General features: G+C 42.0%; 1 protein-coding gene across 9 annotated transcripts in view; it reads right to left on the bottom strand.

Annotated features, from left to right (window-relative positions):
• The window catches only part of VPS8 (VPS8 subunit of CORVET complex), a 92,434-nt gene that overhangs the window by 21,785 nt on the left and 44,882 nt on the right, over window positions 1-25,767 (bottom strand). For all 9 annotated transcript variants that reach the window (XM_083506301.1, XM_083506298.1, XM_083506302.1 and 6 more), the window contains 13 exons: window positions 23,029-23,148; window positions 21,713-21,769; window positions 19,568-19,650; window positions 17,488-17,572; window positions 17,110-17,208; window positions 14,282-14,371; window positions 12,588-12,634; window positions 8,462-8,603; window positions 7,135-7,224; window positions 6,145-6,187; window positions 3,587-3,690; window positions 2,445-2,526; window positions 1,161-1,243 (listed from right to left, as the gene is read on the bottom strand). In XM_083506301.1, coding sequence (XP_083362427.1) covers window positions 1,161-1,243; window positions 2,445-2,526; window positions 3,587-3,690; window positions 6,145-6,187; window positions 7,135-7,224; window positions 8,462-8,603; window positions 12,588-12,634; window positions 14,282-14,371; window positions 17,110-17,208; window positions 17,488-17,572; window positions 19,568-19,650; window positions 21,713-21,769; window positions 23,029-23,148 — 1,125 coding nt within the window. The remainder of the gene's footprint in view (window positions 1-1,160; window positions 1,244-2,444; window positions 2,527-3,586; window positions 3,691-6,144; window positions 6,188-7,134; window positions 7,225-8,461; window positions 8,604-12,587; window positions 12,635-14,281; window positions 14,372-17,109; window positions 17,209-17,487; window positions 17,573-19,567; window positions 19,651-21,712; window positions 21,770-23,028; window positions 23,149-25,767) is intronic.

Below are 25,767 nucleotides of genomic sequence, written 5' to 3'. Positions count from 1 at the left end.
TAATCTGGACACGGAGCTGCTTTTTAGGTTGTATCTCCAGCAGGGAGCATTGATTTTGTAAAACGTTTTCCAATAAAAGGACAGCAAACAAATATGGCTTGGGCAAAACTAAATATGGGGATGAGAAAGCCATTTAAAGTTAGGCTTTGTTGGATTAAGAGCTAACAAATGCATTTTTTCTTACGTGCTTTATAAAATGCAAATGGAACACCCTGAAATGTGTTCTGTTTGTTTTGATTATGTTTTATTGATCTTCCAATACAAAACATGCAAAATACAGAAATCAGAACAAATCTTCTCCGGTCAGTTTTGTTCACCTATGAAGGAATGTACAGAGACCCTGTAACTTTCCCTAGTTACTTCTCAAGAGAGAAAAAGGTAACCACCTCGACTCAGGAGTGGAGCATCTAGTGGGGCAGAACTGCAGCATTGCTGCCACTTGTACTAAGAGGGGGAAGACAGGAGTACACTTGGGGCTATATAAATGCATCAGATTGGCTCTTCTACGGTCCGTGTGAAGCCCTGACCTTGCCATCACCTTACCTCTCCCTCTCCTAGTAAATGAAAGTGATGTTGCTGCTGGGAGGCTATTGCTGTAGCTCTGCCAAACTGGGCAAGCCAGTCCTTCCCTCATGACCAAGGGGGTAGCAACTGGGAGAGGACACAGAGGCTTCATGGGTGCCATGGAAGACTTCAGGGCACCATATTGGTAACCCCTGATGCAAAGCACGAGCTCCACTCACCAAGGTATTCGTGTTTATAGTAACAGAAAGAGGACAAAAACTTATGGAACATTTAGTTTGAACCTCAGTCCTTCACTTACCTCTAATATTTTTTCTCAGATTCACTTTACTCCAAGTATGAAAGTCTTAGCAATTTTAAAATTATTTTCTACAAAAGGCTACAAAATACCCATCCCAATTCCTATTGGAAGCAGCTGTTTTAATAACATCAAACCTTCTCACTGTACAACTTTGACTTTACTCAACACACCCTCTGCCACCACCCCCAAAACTAGATGTATGAGATGAATTCACAGATATTAACACAACGTATCAGGCAAATAAGTAATACCACTTTATACCACGACTTAAGCATGTACATATAAAGGCATATTTCACTTAGAAATACATTATCAGTACATTATCTCTACATCTCACCTGTAGAATTTTCTGCAAGATCAGTGGCAGGGCAATGAATGCTGCCATGTTGTTCAACACTTGCATCGTCAAGTTCTTCAAAACTGGTAGAACAAATACATCAGAGTCATAACTAACAGGAGCAAATGCTATTCCAGTGTGTGTGTTTTTAAGTCACGATATCTAACAGAAAATGGATTCTCTGGTGCATGTGGATGGTGAATGGAGACAATTCTTTTCTGTGATTATTTAATTTCAGATGAATTTCTGTGGTGCCTTAAACAAATGCTCTCCAGTTGAGAGGTATTTCCACAGAAACTCCTCAATATTATATCCACAGGGAGAAGGGCAATTCAGTATCTACGTCTGAAAGCAAAGGAAAATAGAGCTCCTGAAGCTTTAATGTTGAAAAATGTTTCCCATGTCATACCTCCACACATAATTCAATGCTCAAATTCATTATTGTTTCTATGGAAAAGAGGAACAGAGAGAAATAACCAAGCTACAGAGTATAGAAACAGAAGCCAATATGCAAATACACTCATGACATAACAGCTGTGAACTGGAGGACCCTCCTGAACAAAAGGTGAACAAAACCCTCCTGCCCTAGGAGTCTTCATCTGGGAGCTGTCGCTAGAAGAACTGTGAGGGGGATTTCTGGTCTTTTCTGACAAGGTATACAAGATTTTGGGGAGGGAGGGAGTTGCTGGGCACCAGTTAAATCAGTTTTGGAGCTACTTTGAAGGTACAGTGGTGCCTCGCAAGACGAAAAGAATCCGTTCCGCGAGTCTCTTGTGGTTTTTTCGTCTTGCGAAGCAAGCCCATTAGCGGCTTAGCGGCTTAGCGCTATTAGCGGCTTAGCGGATCAGCTGATAAGCGGCTTAGCGGATCAGCTGTTAAGCGGCTTAGCGGCTTAGGATCAGCTGATAAGTGGCTTAGCGGCTTGGGAAAGGGGGGGGAGGGGAAAAAAACCGCAGGAACTCGCAAGACATTTTCGTCTTGTGAAGCAAGCCTATAGGAAATTCGTTTTGCGAAGCACCTCCAAAATGGAAAACCGTTTCGTCTAGCGGGTTTTCCGTCTTGCGAGGCATTCGTCTTGCAGGGCACCACTGTATAGGATGTTGTCATCTGGCCTACTGATAAGCTTTATGCTTACATTTTTGATGTATTTTATATGTACTGCCAATTATTGAATTGTTAGTGTTATGGCTCAGTGACAAAGCTATTCACATTCTCACTCTCAATTATTTGGCTTCAGAAAACAGGGTCTGAAGTACACATCGTTATGGATATTTTGGTGCTTACATTCAGAGTAATGACACAGCGCAGTAGAACTGGATAACTTTTGGGGAGACATCATTGCTTCTAAGAGTGGAAACCACAGTGCCTAGAAAAGAAACAAAATGGAATTCCATGAGTGCCAGTCCGTATACCTGAATCAGGCAATAGTTTGGCCCAGGAGTTGGCCCTGCCACTAGGCAGAGTGAGGCAAGTGCATCTGATGGCAGACGCTTGTGCAGGACAGGATTGGGAGCCCCATGGTTATTGCTCCTGTACCCCCCTCTGCGTCATTGCCCTTATTAAAGGACAAAGCTATATATGCCATAGTCCGTCCTGAGAGCCTAAGCTAGCTAGGTGCCTCAGGTGCTGTGGAGGATGCTATTCCATTTTCAGTGGAAGAAAGATTAAATTTTCAATACAGTCAACTTCTGTATGTGGAATAGGGAAGGGGGCAGCCATCTTGTTCTTTGCCTTAGGGAGCAAAATGTCATTGGCTGGCTCCATCTGACCTCTGGTCAAACTATTATTAAGTACTAATTATTATTAAGACAATTTATATATGTCTTACATTTAAGCAAACCTCTCCAACGTAGATTAAAACATCTTAAATAAACTATAAATACAAAATATACTAGAGAATAACAGTACAATTGCCAGTATTAGAACAATAACCTTATCTGGGTTTTGTACAGGATACACCTGAATCAGACATGGGGAATCCTAGGGTGCTCCAGAGGTTGTTAGACTGAAACTCCCATCGCCCATGGTCACTGATTATAGTGGCAGGGGCTGATGGGAGCTGGGAGTCCAGCAGCATCTGATGGAGCTCTGGTTTTCCATCCATGACCAAACTAGATGTTATGGTCAACTTAAGGTTGCAGCTGAGAACAACCACCACACAAGCAACCCCTTTCTCCCTCTACAATAACTACCAGCACTTCTCTTGAGTCATGATATTCTGCTTTCCATATCCCCACCCCACATCATTGGCTATCAATGGTGGTGGTGGGGTCAGGGAAACTTGGTGCCTTGCAATGCCACAGCTCAAAATACTAAATATTATAGAGGGGGAGGGGAAACTAGAGGCATCTTTCTCAAAGCAGCCCCCCAGTTACAATAAGATGAGCTTAATGGAAAACAAGCCAAGCACTTCCTAGACTTCTTACCTCTCGCTGTGGTTGATTTAACTTGTGTGAATTCCTCTGGCAAAGTGCAATTGTTTTTGCTAAGCTATCTTCAATATCCTTTAATGAAGGAAATTCTATTGAACCTTGATTTAAGGAAGAAATAGCAATTAGATACTAATCTGGCAGTTAAATCAGACAGCTAAAATCAATGTGGGGGGAAATAATCACATAAATTGACTGTAAATTAAGTTTGTTCTATACCCTCACAACCATGTCAAAATAAGGGAGCTTCCCATGGAACAAGTTAATATTTTAGAGGAAAACTTCAGGACGGGACACACACACACACACACAGACACACACAGACACACACACACACACACACACACACCAGGCTGTTTAGGGTTTTATTTATCCTTCTCCAATATGAGCAACTTCACCTATACTGCTTATTACTTGTTGGTGATCTGCTGCTATTCTACCACTGGTAAAAAGGTAAAGGGACCCCTGACCATTAGGTCCAGTCGTGACAGACTCTGGGGTTGCGGCACTCACCTCGCTTTATTGGCTGAGGGAGCCGGCGTACAGCTTCTGGGTCATGTGGCCAGCATGACTAAGCCGCTTCTGGTGAACCAGAGCAGCGCATGGAAACACCATTTACCTTCCCGCTGGAGCGGTACCTATTTATCTACTTGCACTTTGACATGCTTCTGAACTACTAGGTTGGCAGGAGTAGGGACCGAACAACGGGAGCTCACCCCATCGCGGGGATTTGAACCGCCGACCTTCTGATCGGCAAGTCCTAGGCTCTGCGGTTTAACCCACAGTGCCACCCGCGTCCCACATTGACTGGTAGAGCTCTGTAAAATAACCATACAGACATGCCTATAACATTTGGCTCAGATGCCACATGAGTCAGTTATCTCTTCATTGAAAACAGATGCTTTAAGCCAACGTTCTTCGTAAGTTACTGTTATTATTGTTTATACAACTATTAAAATCATTTAATTCAATAACAAAGTCATAATGGTTATCCAAGCAGTGAGGGTCTTACATCCCTAAATTGTCCAGTGTGTCACAATATCCAAAAGATGTTTAGAAAACCTTAATTAGGTTAGGGAGATTATGGGATGAATTACATTAGCCTGTGTTCCATGGCTGCTTAAATTTGGTAGGAGGTGATCTTGTGTTGCTACGAACATTTGCTTTGAGCTGATTTTATGAAATACAAAAGAAAACGCCCAAAAGGCCCAGGCAATCTTTTTAAAATAAATGTTCACCTTAAACTACCTAATTCATTTATGATAGCATTCTGCCAAGTTACTACAGAGCAAAGACAAGCTCTAAGATATATTTTAAATGTGAACTGACTGACTACATTTGGCTTCTCTGACAAATTCAATCATGCTTTTCTCATTTATTTTGTTCTTTGTAAGCAATAGTTTCTCATAAAAAATATATTCAGTTCATTATTTTCGAACAACTGTTTGACAGCCCGTTTTAACTTTACTTGTGTGAGATGAAGACTGCATAGGAAGTAGGCACATAAGCCTGGTTCAGTCCAATCTTCTCCTTCCCGCTTTTTGTTTTGCGAAAGGTAAGAAACATGCAAAGCAGGTCTCCATGTGGATTGTGTGCCTCGTGCATTACATTATGTGTATGGTGGAAGGACGCGAACATACAACTCTGCTAGACAGCGAGAACTGCTGTAACTCTAAGCATATGCACCAGGCTTATACCGCTAGGTGACAGGAGCTTCCTATGGTGAAACTGGGTCCGTGGTATAAAACTCTTGCCAACTAGAACCACATGGATAGCAAACATATGAGGTTTGCAGTAGAGAAGTCTGAGAAGTCAGAATTTATTCTTCATTGCATGTCTAGATCAGACTTCCCTTTGAAATTAAATCCTAAGAGCATCTCCAAATCAGCCATTTATTTCCCTGGGCCATTTATGACATTTCTAAAATGCCTTCACCAAACGGTTTTAGTGTAGAAATTACCAGCAACAGATAATATTTGCATGATAAAAAGAAGCACAAGCCAGAACAACCTCCATTTTTGTCAATGTGATCTACTTTCGTGATTTTTCCACAGCCCGATGGCAATGCAGACTGGAGCGCTAGACCCATGTGGCTGGACCCACACATTAAATTCCGGGGGGATTAAAATGGTGGTGGGGTTACATAAAGGAACATGGGCCCTGGCCAGATCCAGCATCAGCAGTGGTTCCCCCCTGCAGGGGCATTTGCCAGTGTGTGCCATGTGTTGGTGCCCAGCCTGGTATGATGCACGTGTGCAAATTCAGCATTTCTTACTTTAAAAACACATTACAATCTCAAGCCCATTAATCCAGGAGGAGTGTGTGTGTGTGTGTGTGTGTGTGTGTGTGTGTGATGAAGATTAGTAACACTGAAGCAAGAGATAAAATGCAATCATCTTTGTCAAGGGGACGTGGTCTAGACTTGCTCTGACAGAGCAATAAAAAGCTAATCAATTCTTCTATTATTCTCAGCTTGATATTATTTGAGTTTTACTCTCTTCAAAAAAAGTCAGATTTCCTGGAAAAAGGAGGAAAGCTCAATTTTTAAAACTTACTTTCATCTTCACATGTAAGTGTCAACAACTTGCTTTGTAGCCACTGCAGAAAAACACATAATTAGTTGAACTCACAAGGCCTTCATACAGGATTTTCTACTGCCAATTATTCTGCCCCCCCCCCCCTTAAAGTTACCAGATAAGGTAGCCACCTTTTTATTTTCAATTGGTACAATCAGCATTATATCATAGTTAACAGCAATTCCATTCCTTTCATTTTGGAATGAACAAGGGGCACAAGAGCCATACTTTGGGATTTAGCTTACTTCCCCTAATGTTCTTCTATTACTGGACCATTACAGTCTTGGTATGGGTCTCAAGTGCTAATTCTGTGGCTGATTGAAGGCCAAGACTGGCTAGGCTGACTGGGGATGATGGATGTTGTAGTTGAGCAATATCTAGAGGGCCAGAGTCTGGTTCCCCACACCTGCTTTAGAGTGACGTCCAAACGTGTAGTTTAACTCAAGTGACAATGGCATTATACAGTAATATTTCTCTGTTCCTGCTCCTCAGTGCTGCTGCTAGCAGTTGTGAGAAAACAACCAAAATAATGGCATCAGGTAAACTGAGTTATTTGGCATTAGACATGTTTTTGGGGTTAGAGAGGGGTTAATCCTTCCCTGTAAAGGTTTCCAGTTCCAAATCTAAAGTTATAATCAAACAGATAGTATTTATTATCATAAAAATATGGACTAAAATATGTAAGTGACTGTATATGGAGAAAATATGGCAAAATGTCTTCCGAGATGTGGAATAAGCTGAGGTAAACACAGAATTGTAGAACTGGAAGTGACACTGAGGGCCATCTAGTCCAACCCCCTGCAATCACCCAACCTCTGCTGAAAACTTCCAATGAAGGAGAGCCCAACACCTTCTGAGGGAGTCTGTTTCACTGCCGAACACCTCTTACCATTAGAAAACAGGTACTTGTTCTTAGTTATTAGCAGAAAGGGACTGAAGCATTTCAAAGTAGTTTCTAGACAACTATACCTCAAGCATAACTAGGAAGGCACCATGAATATCTCCTTTCTTCTCAAGTAGATAGGAAGAAGCTTCATGGAGTTGGTATTTCTGTGTGATCTGAACAAAAATTATACAAAGGTGATTTTAGTTATGCTCTCTATATTAAAAGAGAGGGAGAGTTTGGGTATTTAAAAAACAAACTTCAGGTAACAACCTCAGGACCCTCAAGTTGCTATACTATAAATATTCCAGTGTAAGTAATCATTCAGTGGTTCCCATATATTTTTCTTCTGCCTGGTGAGTATAGCAAGAGAGAGAAAGAGAGAGAGAGGACAAACTTGAAGGTGGGGATTCAGTGGAGAAAAATGGTAAAAATGGAAAGTGCAAAGCACATCATCTCCGCCTACCTTCCCTCCCTACCCAAGGAGCTACTCTTGCTTTTAAAAAAGATCAGGGGAAATTTCCACAGAACTCTTGAGTAATGTACTTTCGCCCCAAGAATTTCAAAGGCCTTTCCCATCATAAAAGAGCATTCTAGTTTCAAGAATGTATTATGAAGCCTCATCAGTTGTAGTCTTGTGTGATATTGAGATTGCCATAGCAATAGCTTCACCTATGGAAAAAATAACGGGGTTTCATCCCAAACAAAAGAAGCTATTGCTAAAACCATTTGGAAGCTAAACCAGGAAACTACTGATTAACTTGAGTACAGTGTCAACAACCTAATAGCACTACAGCATACAGGACAGCATGATCAAGGCATGCGTAAGTTAGATTGGATCCCACTAGTCCCAGATAGAAACCTCCCACTTATGCTTAGCTGTAAGAACTGGTCCAGGTTTGAGCACAGTTAGGCATAGGAGAGGACAGAGCAGGTGAAGGGGACTGAAAGAGCACCACATGATTAAAAGGGCACTTCGAGCCCTGCAACTGGTCCGGCCTCTGAAAACCAGCTTTCTCTGCCCCTGCCCGTGTGTTGATGCATTAGAGGTCAATGTCTGAGCTGGGGAAGTCTACCCAAGCAGGCTATCTTGGGAGTTAGGAATCAGATCACACAGGATTCCAGCTCCCATAGAGGTTCGCACAGATCGATCTGCCTGCCTCAGACATCTACACCTCATGCATGGAAATCAGGAGCAAGGCTGGGGGAAGCTGCAAGACTGTGAGTGGGGCCAATGATGAGTGGGGCCAATGATGAGTGGGGCCAATGATGCATCCTTGCAACCCCTTTTGTCACCGATGCCTATTCTTCCACATACCATGTGAAAGGGCCTAGCCGACAAGTGAAAACAGCTCTTACAAAACTTCTATTTCCCTCCAATTCCAGCCCAATTTCTAAGCTTTCCTACTTTACCTGAATTGCCTTTTCCAGCCTGTAGGACTCCAGGAATTGCAAAGTCTCTAAAACCTGGTCAGGATCATACTGACACAGCAACTCAATAAACTGCTCAGTAACGAAGGGAGAAAGCTGAAGCAACTCTTGATTGACACCTTCCCTGAAACAACAAATGGCACATTTGGGATCTGACACATTTTAGACAAACACAGAAGACTGTGCAGAGTAGGCAACAAAACAGAGACTGACACTGTAGTGCTGCAGGTGGGGCAGTCGTCCCATCACCTGAATATGGCTGGGGCACTGGCTGTGTCAGGGATGTGTTGGTGCACTGGCAGGACCATTGCTGATCTGATGCTCCCACCAGCACATTCACACAACCTCTGCATCACCTCTGCCCTGCTAACCAAAAGAACCACCAGTGCCAGGAAGGTGGCTCTGCCCCCACTGGACTGGACTAAGTCTTATTGTTAGTATTCATGGCATAAAGTATGACTGGCTTCTACCAGTTCATGTAAAGTGATTTGGGTCCAAACAGCAAAGCCAGAAATAAGAGGAACAGAAACAAGGGAGATCATAGGAGATGGAAGCAATATATATGGACTTGAAGCTGAAATATAGCCAATGAGTTCAGCATGAATAGAAAAATCTTAATAGGTTTATTCACTGGAAAACTGTGGAAAGTCACATAAAGCAGGGCTAAAGTGTACTGCATTACCACAAGGGATATAGGGCATATTAGTTGCAGTGCACAAAACAGAAGGTCCAGGGTTGTTGTTTTTTCAAAACAGGTTAATATGTTGGATATCATTTGATATAGAGGCAAACTTGGAAAACTATCAGAGCAGAAAGTATATTCACAAGCTAAACATTTGCCTTCATATCAGTGTGCATGTTCGTCTTTCACCCCAGATGGTGATTTTACTAACGTTTTACTAAAACTGAGATTTTATCCTGAAGAGAGTAGCCTATTGTCTGAACTGGAGAGGATTTCGTGACAGCGCATTTGGGCTAGATTCCTTGCTGTGGTGTAACTACAATGAAGGGACTGGAATTACAGAGGGGATTAGTCTGGCACATTTAATTTAGCCAGAGATTTATTCTCAAATTGGTACAAGGCCAGTTGACTGGAGATTGGGGGGGGGGGATGTGGAGGTATAAAATTGCCTTGGGAAATAAACACAGCCAGGAGTGCTTTTGCCCATGACCAATGAGCAGTTGTACCACAAAGCATATTGCTACAACTCCCATAAGCAACCGGCACACCGTTTAAAATGTAATTTTCTCTGAAATGACATTTCCTCTTACAAACAAGTGGTACACAAAATGGAAAGTTGTGTTACTTGATTGCACAGAGGCCCCCGGAAATGGCTTCCATTGGTGATCATGGCATCCTAGTTCCTAGCAGAGATTTAATGCCAGAATCAGCCCCCTCTTGGGTGTGGTTGTGCTGGCACAGAATCTCTGTGACAGGAACCAGAATGAGGCTACAGATGGTACTATATGTTTCAGTCTCTAGGGAGGCAAGTCATCACAGAGAAGCCTTGTCTAGCAGACAATCTGATGAAAACAATGGGATGAATTCAACACAGCCCTAAGTGAAAACCTCTTAGCAGTGGACCAGCTGCTTTAGTTTTGCACAATGAAAGGTGCAGAAAGCCAACATGGTTCTCATGGCTGGATGCACAACATATTGCTGTAGCCCCAATGCTTCCTGCAGTGCCAACTTTTTGCACATCATGCTTCTGCTAGCACAACTGTTGTGCAGTATGAAATCCAGTGCAAACATTATCCTTGCCCTTACACTAGCGCAACAACCCTTGCAACGGCAATTAGAAAACACTGAATCTGGGTCAATGTCTTCTGGGTGGATAAGTGGGCGATGTAGCTTCTATAGCTGCCCATGTTTGGATAGAACATTTTGCTTCAGTACTCTGTTTATTTGTTTTAATAAAGTGCTGGGGCAAACAAGCTGGGCCATCAGCTAGTAATGCACTAGCAACAACAAATATCTGAGAAGGTAGCTAGAATAGCTAAATCAAAATCAACTGGAGGCATAATCTTGTCAGGCTTGCAGCTTATTGCTCTGTGCTTATTGGCGTTATCCTTTCCAAGCATACATGTTTATCTCCCAGGAACCATTTGCATTTACTTGCATGCATTTAACTTGTGCATATTCAACTTTATATGCATGGCAAGAAATCTAAAAAAAAATTAAAAGAGGAGACAGGGTTCTGGGAAAAATGACTTTGGCAGTCCCACGCGCCATTGAGCCCAATGGGTTTTGACTATATTTTATTTTGGCTGCAGGTGTGATTCCCGGAACATAACCCCTGTGTAAGCTGTGGGCCTACTGTATATCTTTGCTTCCTACACTACAGTCCCCTTAACAGGCATTTCTTGCCAAATCTGGTTCCAGTTCTCTTCTACAAACCCACTGCCTTGGCGCTGCATCTCTAATACATGTGATTTTCCAAAGCTTAAGCAGAGGTTTTCAAAAAGTATAAAGAGGGATTTTATAAATTACAAAAGCAATGTGAATAACTGGAGTGCCCAATTAAAGCTACTTTAAAAGAATTAAGAAACTGCTTTTTTTAAAAAAAAGACACACAGGCAAGAGTTCTTAGACCTGAAGCCACTGTAAAAAGAAAAAGAGACACACTTAAGTAGGCTTATAATCCATCTAAGAACTTAAGAACTGCAGGGCCAATCAATGCAATGGTATTGAAGTTGAAAAGGCATCCCATGAATTGTGTTTCTTTAAAAAACAACAACCCAGAATGCTTAGCAAAGTGCTGAGTGGCATGGCACTGAAGTGGGTAAGGATTGACATATAGCTTGGGGGGAAGGGGGCAACAAGCAGGCCCAATACCTCTTTAAAAAGGAAATGATGGGAATGTGTTTCCTATCTTTGTCTTCCAAAGCCCTACCACTTCACCAAATTATAAAAATACAGTGGTGCCTCGCAAGACGAAATTAATTCGTTCCGCAAGTTTTTTCTTCTTGCGAGTTTTTCGTCTTGCGAAGCACGGTTTCCCATAGGAATGCATTGAAAATCAATTAATGCGTTCCTAGGGAAACCGCCTTCAGACCAGGTCCGGGGACAGTCTGTCCCCCGACCTCTTCTGAAGGCTGGCGGGGGGGAACAAGGGCTTTTCTTCCCACCCCAAGCCTTCAGAAGGCTGTTCTGAAGGCTGGCGCTGGGAAGAAAAGCCCTTCTTCCCACCTCCCGCCCCGCAAGCACCGGGGACAGGAGGGCTTTGCTGCCGACCGCCAGCATTTTAAAAGCCCCTGCTGTCCCGGGGCGATTTTAAAATGCTGGCGGGCGGGAGCGAAGCCTCCGCTGTCCCGGGGAGATTTTAAAATGCTGGCGGGCGGGAGCGAACGCTTCGCTCCCGACCCCCAGCATTTTAAAATCTCTCCGGGACAGCAGAGACTTCTCTGCTGTCCCGGGGAGATTTTAAAATGCTGGGGGTCGGCAGCGAACGCTTCGCTCCCGCCCGCCAGCATTTTAAGATCGCCCGGGGCAGGCGGGGGGGGGGGAGGCAGGCGGGGGGGGGAGCAAAGACTTTTGCCCCCCGCCGGCCTTCAGAAGAGGTCCTCTTCTGAAGGCCGGCTGTGGGCGAAAGTCTTTGCTCCCGACCGCCAGCATTTCCCTATGGGCTTTCGTCTTGCGATGCAAGCCCATAGGGAAATTCGTCTTGCGAAGCGCCTCCAAAACAGAAAACCCTTTCGTCTTGCGGGTTTTCCGTCTTGCGAGGCATTCGTCTTGCGGGGTACCACTGTACTGCAAAAAAACCCCAACATTTCCCAAGTAAGATGGCCAAAATTAACTACTTTAGAAATGCTGATTCAGTTAAAATTTGGCACTCTGCAGCGAGTGTTGCCTGGTGGTTAGAGGATTCAATAGCAAGGAAGAACGCTATCAGACACTAACACAATCCCACTCCGCTTGAGAAAACTGTTGCCTCGAAAAGAAGGATCTTATAAATTTTCAGAAACAAATGTTGCCTCTGTTCATTAACATCTGCAACAAAAGGTTAATGGAAATATTTTGGTTCCAAAAACTAAAACGGAGTAACCTAAAAAGGAATAAAAACATTTTAAAAAATATCAAAATGGAATCTGCAATCTGTATACTTACCTTGGGTCAAGGAGGCTCCTCAAAAACTGGAAAAGCAAACATTGATCCTGACAAACAAGGAGGAGAAAAAGTTAATGGAACATTTGCAACGGATATAGCAGTTTTAAACTGTATCAGATGGAAATAGGGGTTCATCTTGGCACAAAAAAATACTGCATATCATGCCCCCAGAAACTAAAAAAAACTAGGCCTGCTGTGTATATGAATGAAAATAAAACTAGGATTTGCAAAATAGCATGTTTCAAAGGGTGATCATCATATCATAACCTTTTGTACTTTTATTTAAACCTCCAGGTGAAACATTCAGGCCAAAACAATCTAACACTCAGGAGACGTCTCTTAATTTCCTACATCATTTTTTAAAGTTATTAAGATGTTAGTAACAAAATTATCCAAGAGCTGGACTGTATTCAGTCGGGGACAAATTAAGTTAAGTGGTTCAGGAAAAAATTATTTGCCAGCTGTTTCAGTGGCTCAGTGACAAGTTCTCCATTGATGAATGTAATGAGTGCTTAGAAAAACAATTTTAAACACCTTGTCTTGGCTGAGCATTTATATTTGTGCTGCACACTAAAAAGGAAGAGGAACTTAGCAGGATATTTATGAAAATAATATGCTAGTTAGGGACTTCAAAAAGCTCTGTATCAATGCCTTGCCCAGAAAGTAACTTTTAAATGATGAATAGATTCCTTCTGTCCAAACCAGATAGAATGAGGACAGACCTTCATATCCATTTTTTTAAAAGAAGCTTGACTTTTACAACAAGACTGTGATGAGAGAAGCTAAATTCTCCATCTGCCCATTTCCCTAGGGACCTTCACCCTAGTCTAGCTCAATATGCCTCCCATGCCTTTCCTCAAAGGGATTAAATAAAAAAGTCTGGAGCAATGGAGTATGGTGGAGAAAGGCAGGAGGTCAACTTAAATACAATCCTGCAAAGCATAACCTCATTCTCTCCATCCATTCTCCAGGATGTCTAATATATAATTAAGGATGTAATCCTATGCACGCCTACTTGGAGTATGCCAATTAAAACTAGTAGGACTTACTGCTAAGCCAACAGGCATAGGATCAGGCTGAAAGAGAGCTCCTTTGCCACTACAACTTTCACAAATTGCCAAAGAAGCTGAAAACTGCTGCAGATAGGAGGGCACACTGTGCAAATGCCCTACTACAAAAACGGCTTTTCCTAACAGGAACACTTCAGGACTACGAGAGAGGAGCAGGAGGTAATGGAGGACGGGAGGAAAATGACTTTGAAGTGGCTCAGGAAAAGCTTTTCACTACAATAAAAAAACAAACCTAAAAGTGGCTGATAATGAGGGATTTAAAGAAGAGGGTAAGACTTGCTCTGAACATGGGGGAAAGCATTAGGTAAGCAATACTGTCAAAGGGGTTGGGATCTAGCCTTGTGACTCAGCAGTATAGCCATGTATGCCACACCGGTTGAGCAGATACTGGTGCAATCCCAAGAAAATAAAATTTAGAACATTTTCCCAAAGAGTATGGTCATTCTGTCACTGCTCATGCATAGATTTTGTGCTCCTTTGCAAGACATGCTTTCTCGGTGGCCCCAGTCCTGGTTTGACAATTCCTAATTTTTAGGCAACTGCCCAATGCAGTAATTTGCAGCCCTCTCTTTATAGAAAACTTCTTCTCAATTTAAAACTGAGTTGACACATGTGATACGTTACCTGAAGGTTCTGAATTATTTGTTCAATCTGCTCACTGAAGTGAACTGAAATCAGATCGGCTGCTTTAGAGGGACTCACTGACAGCAGCTCCTGTGCAAAGGTTGAAAAAAATAATTGTTCTTTTATCCCTACTAATGCAGAGATTATACATACAGTAAAATCAAATACCATAGGACACACTCAGAAATCAATTCTGTTTGAAATATGTTCATAAATCAACAAGGTGATAAAGTGACAGCTAAAAATAAGAGGTTGTTAACGCAGTGGTAACAACTGTTTCTTCAATGAACAGACATGGAAGCTGAAAAATACAGGTTTTCTCTATTCGAAATTCCCACAACCATCTCACTACCATCTATGCACAGGCAAGCAATTTAACTTAACTTTGTGCTGAATAGTCAGGATGTTACCAGTATGATAATTGTTTTCAGAGCACATAACATATAGGATAATGGTGTGAACTGGTTTTCTCACACAACTTAATATTTGACTACAGCAGGCAGGCAGTCTTGTTCAGCTAGAGAATTTGGATGTAACATTAGTTGGGGTTGTTTTCTTCAGCACATTTCGACAGGAACAAAGTTCTTCTAGAAAATCAGTGGACCCAATGCAAGTTATTTATATACAAAATGTATTTAGGTGGAATGTCACTGACATCAACAGAGTTAAATCCAGTTTGAACAATTTTGCTTAACTAGTTTGTAGGCCCAGTTTTCAGGATGTTTTAGCAATAAGCATACATACATTTCATTCAACATATTGTGTTATTTTAGTAGATTAGCTAGCAGCTGATACTTCCATGCCTAGTACCTGAAATAATACTGATTACATGTATAGAAATTAGCCAATGAAAGACAGTGGAATTCAAATTAACTCAATCCTGCTTTCATCTTATGAGAACATACCTAGAGGCTAAAAAGCAGCTCTCTTTTTCCACATGCATACATTCCTTTCTCATCCTTACTCTTAATGTTCTCCTCTGGCTGTACTCAGCAGGATTCACAATGAACCATGCTGATATCTTTATGAATTTTCTTCTCTTCTTATAGCTCCCAAGATGGAAAAAGTCATAACACGGCCTGAAGTATAGCTGTTTCGTTCCTTGTTGTAATATGTTGCAAATTCATACTCACATAACTAGTTTCCAGGTTCTATTTCTTGGTCATGCTGAGCTTCAGGTATAGTACATCCACGGAGGATGTGCACACATTGGACCAACTGTTACATTTCTCCCACATAACAAGAAGCTAGCAGCAGTCCTGCAAATAGGTCTCCATCTATCACTGCCCCTAGACAGGCTAAATTCCTGACAGGGAAAGGAGGAGGACCCCTATTTCCCAAGCAGAGGAACCCCTCCTCAATGTAGGCAAGGTATTTCCCTGATAAGGCCAGTCATCTTCCCAGGGAAGAGTAACAGAGATAAAACTCTATCATGTCAAACTGACAGGCACTTAACCAATGTATAAAAAGCAACACACTGGTGAATATATTTTTCCCCCAACTGCTTTATTGCACATCGACTCTGTTAACCTTAACAATGGGATTCTTTCAAATGAGTTTGGAAGTTCATGGAAATCACGGGCCTAAGTTACTCACTTATACTTCATGGTATTATTAGGACTAATAAAAAGTAATAATCTATGTCAAAGAGGATTATTCAATTGTGTGTGTGTGTTTATATTCTTAACTGCCTTGTGATTTCCGGATGTAGGATGGTATAGAAATTTTAATTTTATAAATAAATTTCTTTCTGAAAGCTTATAAAGCCATACTTTTTCTATACATTGTTATGGTCACAGTGGTAAGGACTAGCTTCAAGCTCTAGGCTGAGAGCTCTATGGGATTTTCCAACTGATCTTGATATGTGAAGGTAAAGGACCACTTGTCCAGTCAAACGTGTCTATGGGGTGTGGCGTTCATCTTGCTTCAGACCGAGGAATCAATGTTTGTCCATAGACAGCTTTCCAGGTCATGTGGCCAGCATGAATAAACCGCTTCTGTCGCAACAGAACACTGACAGAAACCAGAGCGCACGGAAACAGCGTTTACCTTCCCACCACAGTGGTACCTATTTATCTATTTGCACTGGTGTGCTTTCGAACTGCTGGGTTGGCAGGAGCTGGGACAGAGCAACAGGAGCTCACCCCACCAGGCAGATTCTTGATCACTGTGCTAACAATGGCTTTGTTGACCTGAGGATGGCCGATTACCAGGGGCATTAAGCTGCTCTGCACGGTGAATGGCCTGAAGGACCCAAGAGGCCAATTCATCACCTGCCAACTCACTCTACATCCAAGCTTACTATTCACAGCTAAAATAAATGCTCTTGTTCAGATTCACTTTGAGAACTGCTGGTTTAGGTACAGGATCAGAATTGGGAGTATTAGAAACAAATGGCTTGTTCCTTTGTGTAATTCAGTTTTCACTAATAACCTCTTCCTGGGAAGATGGTGTTGGAGGGAGCATGAATAACAAAGTGTGTACTGAATTAAAAGATATTCTGACTAGTGAAAGACAGCTAGAACAAATGGGCCAGTTTGAGTAAACAATTAATATCATAAATCCATAATAGCTATGTCTTTCATTCCATAATGACTGAAGTTATTATCTAGAGTGCTTTAAAAAAAACCAACAGCTGTAACTATTGCTTTTAGCTGTTGTTGCTTTTTAAGGTTTCCCTTTTTGTTTTTAAAACCGGGCAGAGAGTATAATTTAAAAATATAAATAACCCAAAAAGGGCATGCCACCCAACCTGCCTGCCAGATCCCTAATTAGGCAGATAAATTAGGTTTACCTTAAAATGAATAATCAGTTAATCTAAATCATACCTCAATGTGTTTCATAGCTTTTTGCCACACAGACTGTTTTTCTTCTGTGTTATATCCAGGAATGGAGAGTATATTGTGGATATAAGTGAAAACTTCTTCCTTTAAAGGCAATAAATGGGAAGGATGAATAAATAAATAAATCACACACTAATCTGATGGATGTACTAACCCAACAAATCTAAAAATCAACTCCTATATAATTCATTGCATGCTGAACTGCCTTGTAAATGCAAAATGGCAAGGAGAATGTATTTTAGGGGTTACTCCCAGATCAAAGCCTCCTTGAAAATCAAGTACCTCCCCCCTCACAAAACATGCAGAAGTGAAGATTTCATCTGGATTCTCTCAGTGATTACTTTTGTGTCCATTCAGCCTTACCTTTCTCAATGGATCTCGTAAGTAGCAATCAATTATCTTATCATAGCGATGTTCCCGTTCATACATAAACTCGCAGATTTGATAGCTGAAATAAAACAATGTTATTTATTCATTTCAAGATGTTAGCTCTTTTCAGGTGTCAGAAACTGAAGGGAGCCATGTGGCTTCCAGGCATAACAAATCTTCTGCAAGCAATAAAGTATTTCCTATACTTTAAGGATAGACACAATTCATAAATTTCTTAGTATACATTCTACCTACGGTCAGTGGAAGCCTGATCGGGTTATTAATATGAGAGGCTTTAGATTGTTGTTGTTGTTGTTGTTTTAGAGTGAGCTTCATGGCTGAGTGAGGATTCGAACCCTCCTTGAACCCAAGGCCTAGTCCAACACTCTAAGCATTAAACCACATTATTTTTTAAAGGAAAAGGCAGAACAAGGTGTGTGAGATCTCTTTTTAAATCAAATTATCTGACTAGGATACAGGTAATGAGCTGGACCCCTCCAGGATATGGGTGGCCTAGAAGATATGCAATCTAGTAACATCTAGATCAGGCATCCCCAACCTGTGGCGCTCCAGATGTTTTGGCCTACAACTCCCATGATCCCTAGCTAACAGGACCAGTGGTCAGGGATGATGGGAATTATAGTCCAAAACATCTGGAGGGCCGAAGGTTGGAAATACCTGATCTAGATCAGTGTTTCCCAAAGTTGGGTCTCCAGCTGTTTTGGACTACAATTCCCATCATCCCTGTCCACTGGTCTTGCCAGCTAGGGATGATGGGAGTGATAATCCAAAAACAGCTGGAGATCCAACTTTGGTAAGCACCAATATTCCAGCAGAGATTTAACAGGCACCCTTACTTAGTAGGCTTGGCCTTGTAAGCCAAATTTGACAAGGATCTGGGCCCATGTAACCAAAAGAGGTTCCCTACCGCTGCCTTAAAGCATTTCTTCCCAATGGGAATTGTTCTTACCTTTGGGGTTTCCAAAGGACTTCTAAGACTTTTGGATTGGCGGTAGTTTATTATTTATTAATTTCATTTAAAACTTGCTGTTCCACAATAAATGTACTAGAAGCAGCATACGAAAGTAACAAACGATTAAAAAAAGAATAGTGACATTACTTTAACTAAAAGCAGCAGCAAGTGGACTAACAAAATAGTGGTCCAGGCAGATAACAGTGCAAGTCTATACATATCTTCTTAGTCAAATGGGGTCTATTCCTCCTAATCAAATGTATATAGCATTGCAGCCTAAGCCCTCTTACAGGTTTGAACTATGTGTTTACTCCTGTGATAATGTCCTGGGATGGGTTAAAGATAACAGAAGCAGCACTTACAGGTACAATATTTTCTCTATGGCACATCTACTCCAATGTTTCCCAGTATATGATACCAGAATCAAATCTAGCAGACTGGGACTGGATTGATCTGAAGCACTATATACTTGCAAAAATTTGGCAGCAGAAGTCAGCTTAACATGTTTACTGTTTCAGGCTGTAGACCATGCTAGAAACCTTGTCACATGGTTAGACTGTTGTGCAAAGGACCCAGGTTTAGCCGCAATGCTAAGGCAACTTGAGGATGAACAGAGGGCTCACTGAAAGCAGTTGCCAAGCAACCACCTCATGTGCTTTTCCTAGTTCCATCCATCCATTTCCTGCAGATAATGCCAGCCTGGAGCTTTCAGACTTAGCCAGCTTGGATGAAATTACAGGAGCAATAGGCCCCATCCCCATTAGGCACCCTATTGGGATCATTTGTGTAGAACTAGAGAAACACAAAAGAATGAAATTATAGCAGGAACAATACTAAGGAGCACCATCGCACACAATGGGTAACAAAGGAGGTTTATACACACACTTGGGGAGGCCAGAGATCCACTGCAAAACCCAATAGGATCTACACAATATAAAACCAGATTAAGTTTATGCTCCACATAAGGCTGTAACAGTGTCTGGATACCCATAAGGATGTGGCTTTATGATTATCTGAAAGAGCAAGACAGGTGACAGGATAAAAGGGAAGAAAGTGATAGGAAATGGTTTAAAGGGAGACAGAAAAACAAAAAAGCCTTACAATTCAGCTTTTTCTGCCATGTGAATGAGTCTGTTCTCTTCAAACTGTACTATGCCTCCAGCTTGGAGCAATTCTAGAAGAACCTATAAGCATTAAATAATTATTAGATGCTGTGTTTATACCTGGACAATCAAGAGTTCCCAACATTCTTGAGCTATAGACTTGCAGATTGTGCCCATACGTGAGCATTTTCAGATACTGAGAGCTACACGGAGTGCCTTCGAGCTCTGAGCTAGCGTTGCAGTAACATGTGCAATCACAATTTTATGTGCTTGTCTACTGGCCAACCAATATCACAACAGTTAAACACATGCAAGGCATGGGAAACACTCACATGACCTTTGCAAGATCTTATACTAGCTCAGAATGGCAAGACCTCTCCTCCTTCCAGAGGGGACGGGTTGTGAGCTGGAGCCAGTTCCCGCGCCAGCAGGGGGGGGGGCCGTGCCACGCCCCTGCTGCCAGCCAATCGGCCTGGCTCGGGGGTGGGGTTTAGCCACACTTAAGCGGCCGCGGCAGCACTGCACCCTCACTTTGCTGGACGGGGTTGAGTCATGTGTAGATTGTTTGATCCAATGCCTAAGCCAATACCACTCACATGCTGTAACCAATAAAGTTGTGGCCTTATTTAGCCCATTAACCTAAAAGACATGTGTCCTTGTATCTTATTTATCCCTAAGCGGGTGGCGGGTCCTCAACTCACAATATTGCATGGGAAATTCCAGGGGGTTGTTTTGACTATATATGATTTCAGCTTTACACGCTACTCACTGGAACATAACCCCCCCTCCCCAAGATGTGATCCTACTGTACACATTGTTTTCATTCTAGTTGGGGCCCTTTCCTCCTCCCCCACAAAAATCTTTTCTTTCCTGTCCTTTGATTTTTAATAAGAAGCCTAGGTTAGAACCCTCCTCCCTGTCACCATGGTTTTATATATGCATACACTTTCCTTATGGGTAAACATTTAAACATGTCACTTCACATCTGCAATCTGAATTAGTACAGCTTGGCAATAGGCACCTCTCCCAAAGCTTCCGATCACATTTTGACTCAGATAGCTGTCTTGACCAAAGCCCAGCTTGTTTGCAAAATGGAAGCTATAATGTGGTTTTGTGGTATCAGTGTATTTTTGGAGGCTTGGTATCAATATTTTTGGCTTTCCACTTCCAAGCCTGATCCATCTCTTACCTCGTTCACTTGCTCCTTGTAATTCTTTCTACCACTGCACCTTAAGGTTAGCATATATCCTGCCCCATAAAGGTAACTTTCCTCTACTCTTCCTCTCCACCTACTCAGACACAGCCTGCCGTGCTCTCAGTGGCAGAGCATCTGCTTTGCAAGAAGCAGCTCCCAGGTTCAATCCCCAACATTTCCAGGTAGGGCTAGCAGAGACCCCCATCTGAAAACCTAGGGGGAGGGGGGTCCTGTCAGCCACTGTAGACTATACTGTGCTGGATGAACGGATGGTTATCCTGTATTGCAGCGGTTCACAACCTGTGGGTCCCCAGATGTTGTTGGACTACAACTTCCATCATCCCTGAGCTCTGGCCTTGCTAGCTAGGGGTGATGGGAGTTGTAGTCCAACATCATCTGGGGACCCACAGGTTGAGAAAGGCTGCTGTATTGCATGTGTCCACTTCTTTCTGAACTGCCACTGGACAATCAAGGCAGGGGACAAGTTCTCCCCATAACTGCTGCTGCCCCTTTCTCCCCACCCTCCATCCCAAACTGTTTTTCAAGTTGGTGGGGAAAGTAAACCATACAGAGACGTCATCTCTTGGCAACGCACTCCCTTTTCTTTCCAATCAGCTTCACTGGTATTATTCGTGGCAGCTGCCCATGCATTATGGGTGCAGTTTTGAGCTGCATTTGCTCACACCGCAGATTGTGCTTTCAGTGTGGCTGATCTGCATTGCTATAAAAATATTCAGCTATTGTTCATCTAACGATCATGCAGATATTGCCCGTTTGGATTCATAAACATACAGGTTGTCCGTTGCTCTCCAGCTGCTGACTTCTTAATCTGTGAGGTGCCAGTTTTACTGTTGCTGCTCGATAGTCTGATCATACTTAGCAATGACCTTCCCTTCCCTAACCATCCACCAATCTAACAGCATGAATTATTCGTCTAAGGATTCATACCTGCTGTCTCTCAGAGTGCCGTGAATCATCATCAGGACTGCAGAGAAATTCAAGGACCTGGACGGGAAGCAAACATGATTACAGAGATAGGGATATAGATGTGCATCTTCTTGTTGTATCTCAGAAATATACCTTATCAAATGCTTCTGGGAGAGAAAATTCTCTAGATGACTGGCACTACTGTACCATTTTGGAGAAGTAGACCCATCTCCAGAATGCCTGGAATTAATTTTCTGATGTATGAATTCAGCAAATAGAGAGCAATATAGCAACCACTTAAGTCTCAGGTTCTACTTTTATCTTCTGTAAGAACAGGAAATCTTTTTGGGCTCCACAGGCCAGACTTGAAACCACAATGACTTCAAAGCACCGCATGCTTTGTGGGGATTTCAAAGCACTACATACAGCTAATACAGTTAATACAGTAGGTTTCAGCTCTACCACCCATCTGCTGATCAGCGGTAGAAGAAGAAAAAGAGTTTGGATTTGATATCCCGCTTTATCACTACCCGAAGGAGTCTGAAAGGGGCTAACATTCTCCTTTCCCTTCTTCCCCCACAACAAACACTCTGTGAGGTGAGTGGGGCTGAGAGACTTCAGAGAAGTGTGACTGGCCCAAGGTCACCCAGCAGCTGCATGTGGAGGAGCGGAGACGCGAACCTGGTTCACCAGATTACGAGTCTACCGCTCCTAACCACTACACCACACTGGCTCTGGCAGGAATTGAAGTCTGCTTTCCTCTGTCAATCCACACTCTGGAGCACACTTTAAGGCTCCCAACTATGCACTGGCAGGCGGGTCTCTACCTGCCCTGCTCCAGACATCACATATGATCTCTGGTGTGGAGCAGGTGGGTGTAGCTTGGAGGGAATGGCTTTAAGGGCCAAATTTGAATCCCTGGTGGGTCAAGTCTGGGCTGCAGACTGGATTTTCTGATATTCTCTAAATCCTCCAACATGTATCTTGGTCTCTGTTGCCACTTAATCTTTATAAAATCACTGCCATCAGATTTCTCATGCTTTATATCCCATTTTTTGCACTGTTAAAGAAAGACATGATACACAGTCCCATCATTTTATATTATGGCATCACATAATGTGAGATTTTAGGCACTTTGTAAACAAAATACTCATAGTAATGAATATTAAATGCTTAATATAGGTATTATGCAAAATAGTCCTGGAAAAATGATCTTCTAGTTGTCTGTAAGCATATATACTTTGTTTTATTGAGTAATTTAAAAAATGAAAGAAAGAAAAAACAAAATCAGCAACAGTCCTTTCCCCTTTATTTGTGCCCTCCCCCCCCCCTTTTACCTGGTCAAATAGCGTCCTATTTACAAACAGTGTGTTGTTGGGCTTAGCAAGCTGTCGGGCAAGGAAAGTAAAGAGACATCCAACTTGTGAGGGGGTAAAATCAGAATTCTCCACCATAACCTAGACAAGGGGAAGCAGCTCAATTAATTAGGTTATCCCATGTTATCACTTAACATACATGAAACAGAACAAATAATTGGATACAAACTGTATCCAATTCCAATGTGATAAAGAAAATCCTATAAAGATTTCCAAAATATATTACTAGAAAAAGGGAATATGAGAAAGCCAGATTACTAAATTGGAATATTTAGATTACATAAGCACAAGACAAGCACATTAGTCATTTCAAACAAAATTCATATGACTTTACTTGCATTGCAGTGCCCATACTCTGAAGGAGAGCAATTTATCATTACACTGCCATAAGAAATTCAGCTCATCATGGCCTGGATGTAAGTATCAGCTCCGAAACCTTATCACAAGAAGCAGATATAGCACTATCACTGAGAAGTCATATTACACTGCCTTGCAGTAACAGCCAGCGACATTGTTCTGAACTCATCAGTGGATAACAGTAGGCATAGTTTGTGCAGTCTATGAAACAACTCGGCAGCTCATCAGAAATAGTCGTAAAATGGGAGAGGGCAGAGAGAAGATGGGCATAAATCAGGGGGTGGGGAAACAATTCCATTTTCTCTCACCAAGGAGCAGACAGAAATGATAACTTGTGAGAATCCTCTTCTAAAAGCTATTTATGATAGGTTTCTAACAATTAGCATCTTAAATTTTGCTATTCTGTACAAAAAGAATTGCTAATACTCCCAATTATTCCTGACTATGCCATGCTACCTATCCATGTTTTGCACTTTGGAAACATTTCTGTCATGGAGACAGTATAGTTATAGTGTCTTAAAACAAAGCATTCCATAAATCCATATTAACTATTTTATCTACCTTTTGTAAATCTAGATTTATCATATCTAGCCAAGCGCTAAGCAGAATCTGAGTACCCCTTTGCTTGGACACGAATGTGGCTAGGATTAAAATTCTCCTCATCACATGAGTGAATGTTCTGAACAACCTGCTTTCTACATGCTTAAGAGCACACTGTGTCAAGAACCACTTGTAAATGGACACCTGTAGCTACACTGAATTTTGCTGTGCTCCTTAAGATCTTAAATAGTTGTGCCCTGAAAAGAGGAGGGTCAAAATAACAATGGCATTTTGAGATGCAGTATCATGCTTAGTGTTCTCAAAGCTACAAACATGAGCCTGACCAAACTGCGGGAGGCGGTGGAAGACAGGAGTGCCTGGCGTGCTCTGGTCCTTGGGGTCACGAAGAGTCGGACACGACTAAACGACTAAACAACAACAACAATCATGCTTAAAGGAAAAAGGGAAATACTACTCCCAACTAAATTAAGTAGTTTCTCACATGGTCTAACCAAGATACAGCTAAGATGGCAAGGTTGATTGACAACTGCACCATTTCATCCAACATCTTCAGAACATTCTGGTGGCACTGCAATGTTTACAGAACCGTACACATGCACACACACACACACACACACACACAATGGCTAAGCTTTAGCAGTATTCAGAAGCTTCTTCACAAAGTATGGGTGGGAGTCTGAGGAACTGAGAACAGTAGTTACAAGAGACAAATTAGAAACTGGCAAATCTGGATTCAAACAGAATCTACCCCAACGTGGACTCCCTGATCTAACAAAAGTATGTAACTTGTCCCTAAGATTAATTTCCGTACCCAAGGACTAGGAAGTGGCCAATGTAACAGAATTTATTTAAAAGGGATCCAGAGGAGATGAGGCAAATCGCAGACCAGTTAGCTTTATGTCTGTTCTGAGGAAAGTGGTGGAAAGCATTATTAAAGCTAGAATTACCAAACGTATTGAACAGGTCTTGCTGAAGCAGAACCACCATGACTTCTGCATGGTTAAACACTGTCTCACCAACCTATTACAAATAATTTTGAGTGTCAACAAGCATACAGGTGACTCAGCTGACACTATGTACTCGGGCTCTCAAAAAGCTTTTCACAAAATCTCTCAACAGATTCCTGAGTCAGCTCAGCAGTCATAGGATAGGAGGAGAGGTAGACCAATAACCAGTTAAAAAATGGGAAAGTTGAATCCCCCAAGGGCCAGTGTTGGGGCCTGTGCTTTTTAACTTGTTCATTAATGATATAAAGGCAACACAGCAAAGTAGCAAAGTCTGCTGATAAACAAAACTGTTCAGGGCGATTAAAAGAAAAAAAGAGAATGCAAGGCACACCAAAAGGATATATCCAAACTGGGTGAATGGGCAGTAAAATGGCAAATGCAATTCATTATAAGCAAGTATGAAGTGATGCACATTGCAGGAAAAAATATTAACTTTACATATATGTTAATGGTGTATAAACCGATGGTGACCAACTAGGATGACAACCTTGGGGTCATAGTGAATAGCTTGATGATGATGAAAATCCAGTGTGCAGCAGCAGCAGCAGCAGCAGCAGCAGCAGCAGCAGCAGCAGCTGTGAAATAAGTGAATTCTACATTTGAGATCATTATGAAAGAGGTTGAAGATAAAACTGCCAATATCATAACACTATTCCACAAATCTATGGTGTGACTGCACATGGAATATTATGTACAGTTGTGATTGCCTCATCTGAAAAAGCAAAAGGTAACCAAATGTATCCTCCTATGAGGAATGCTTACAACACTTAGGGTT

The sequence above is a fragment of the Podarcis liolepis genome (assembly GCF_965112155.1).
Source record: "Podarcis liolepis genome assembly, chromosome: 5".
In the NCBI taxonomy this organism is placed as follows: Eukaryota; Metazoa; Chordata; class Lepidosauria; order Squamata; family Lacertidae; genus Podarcis; species Podarcis liolepis.
The sequence above is the reverse complement of the archived record's forward strand: the minus strand, read 5'-3'. Positions and strand labels throughout refer to the sequence as shown.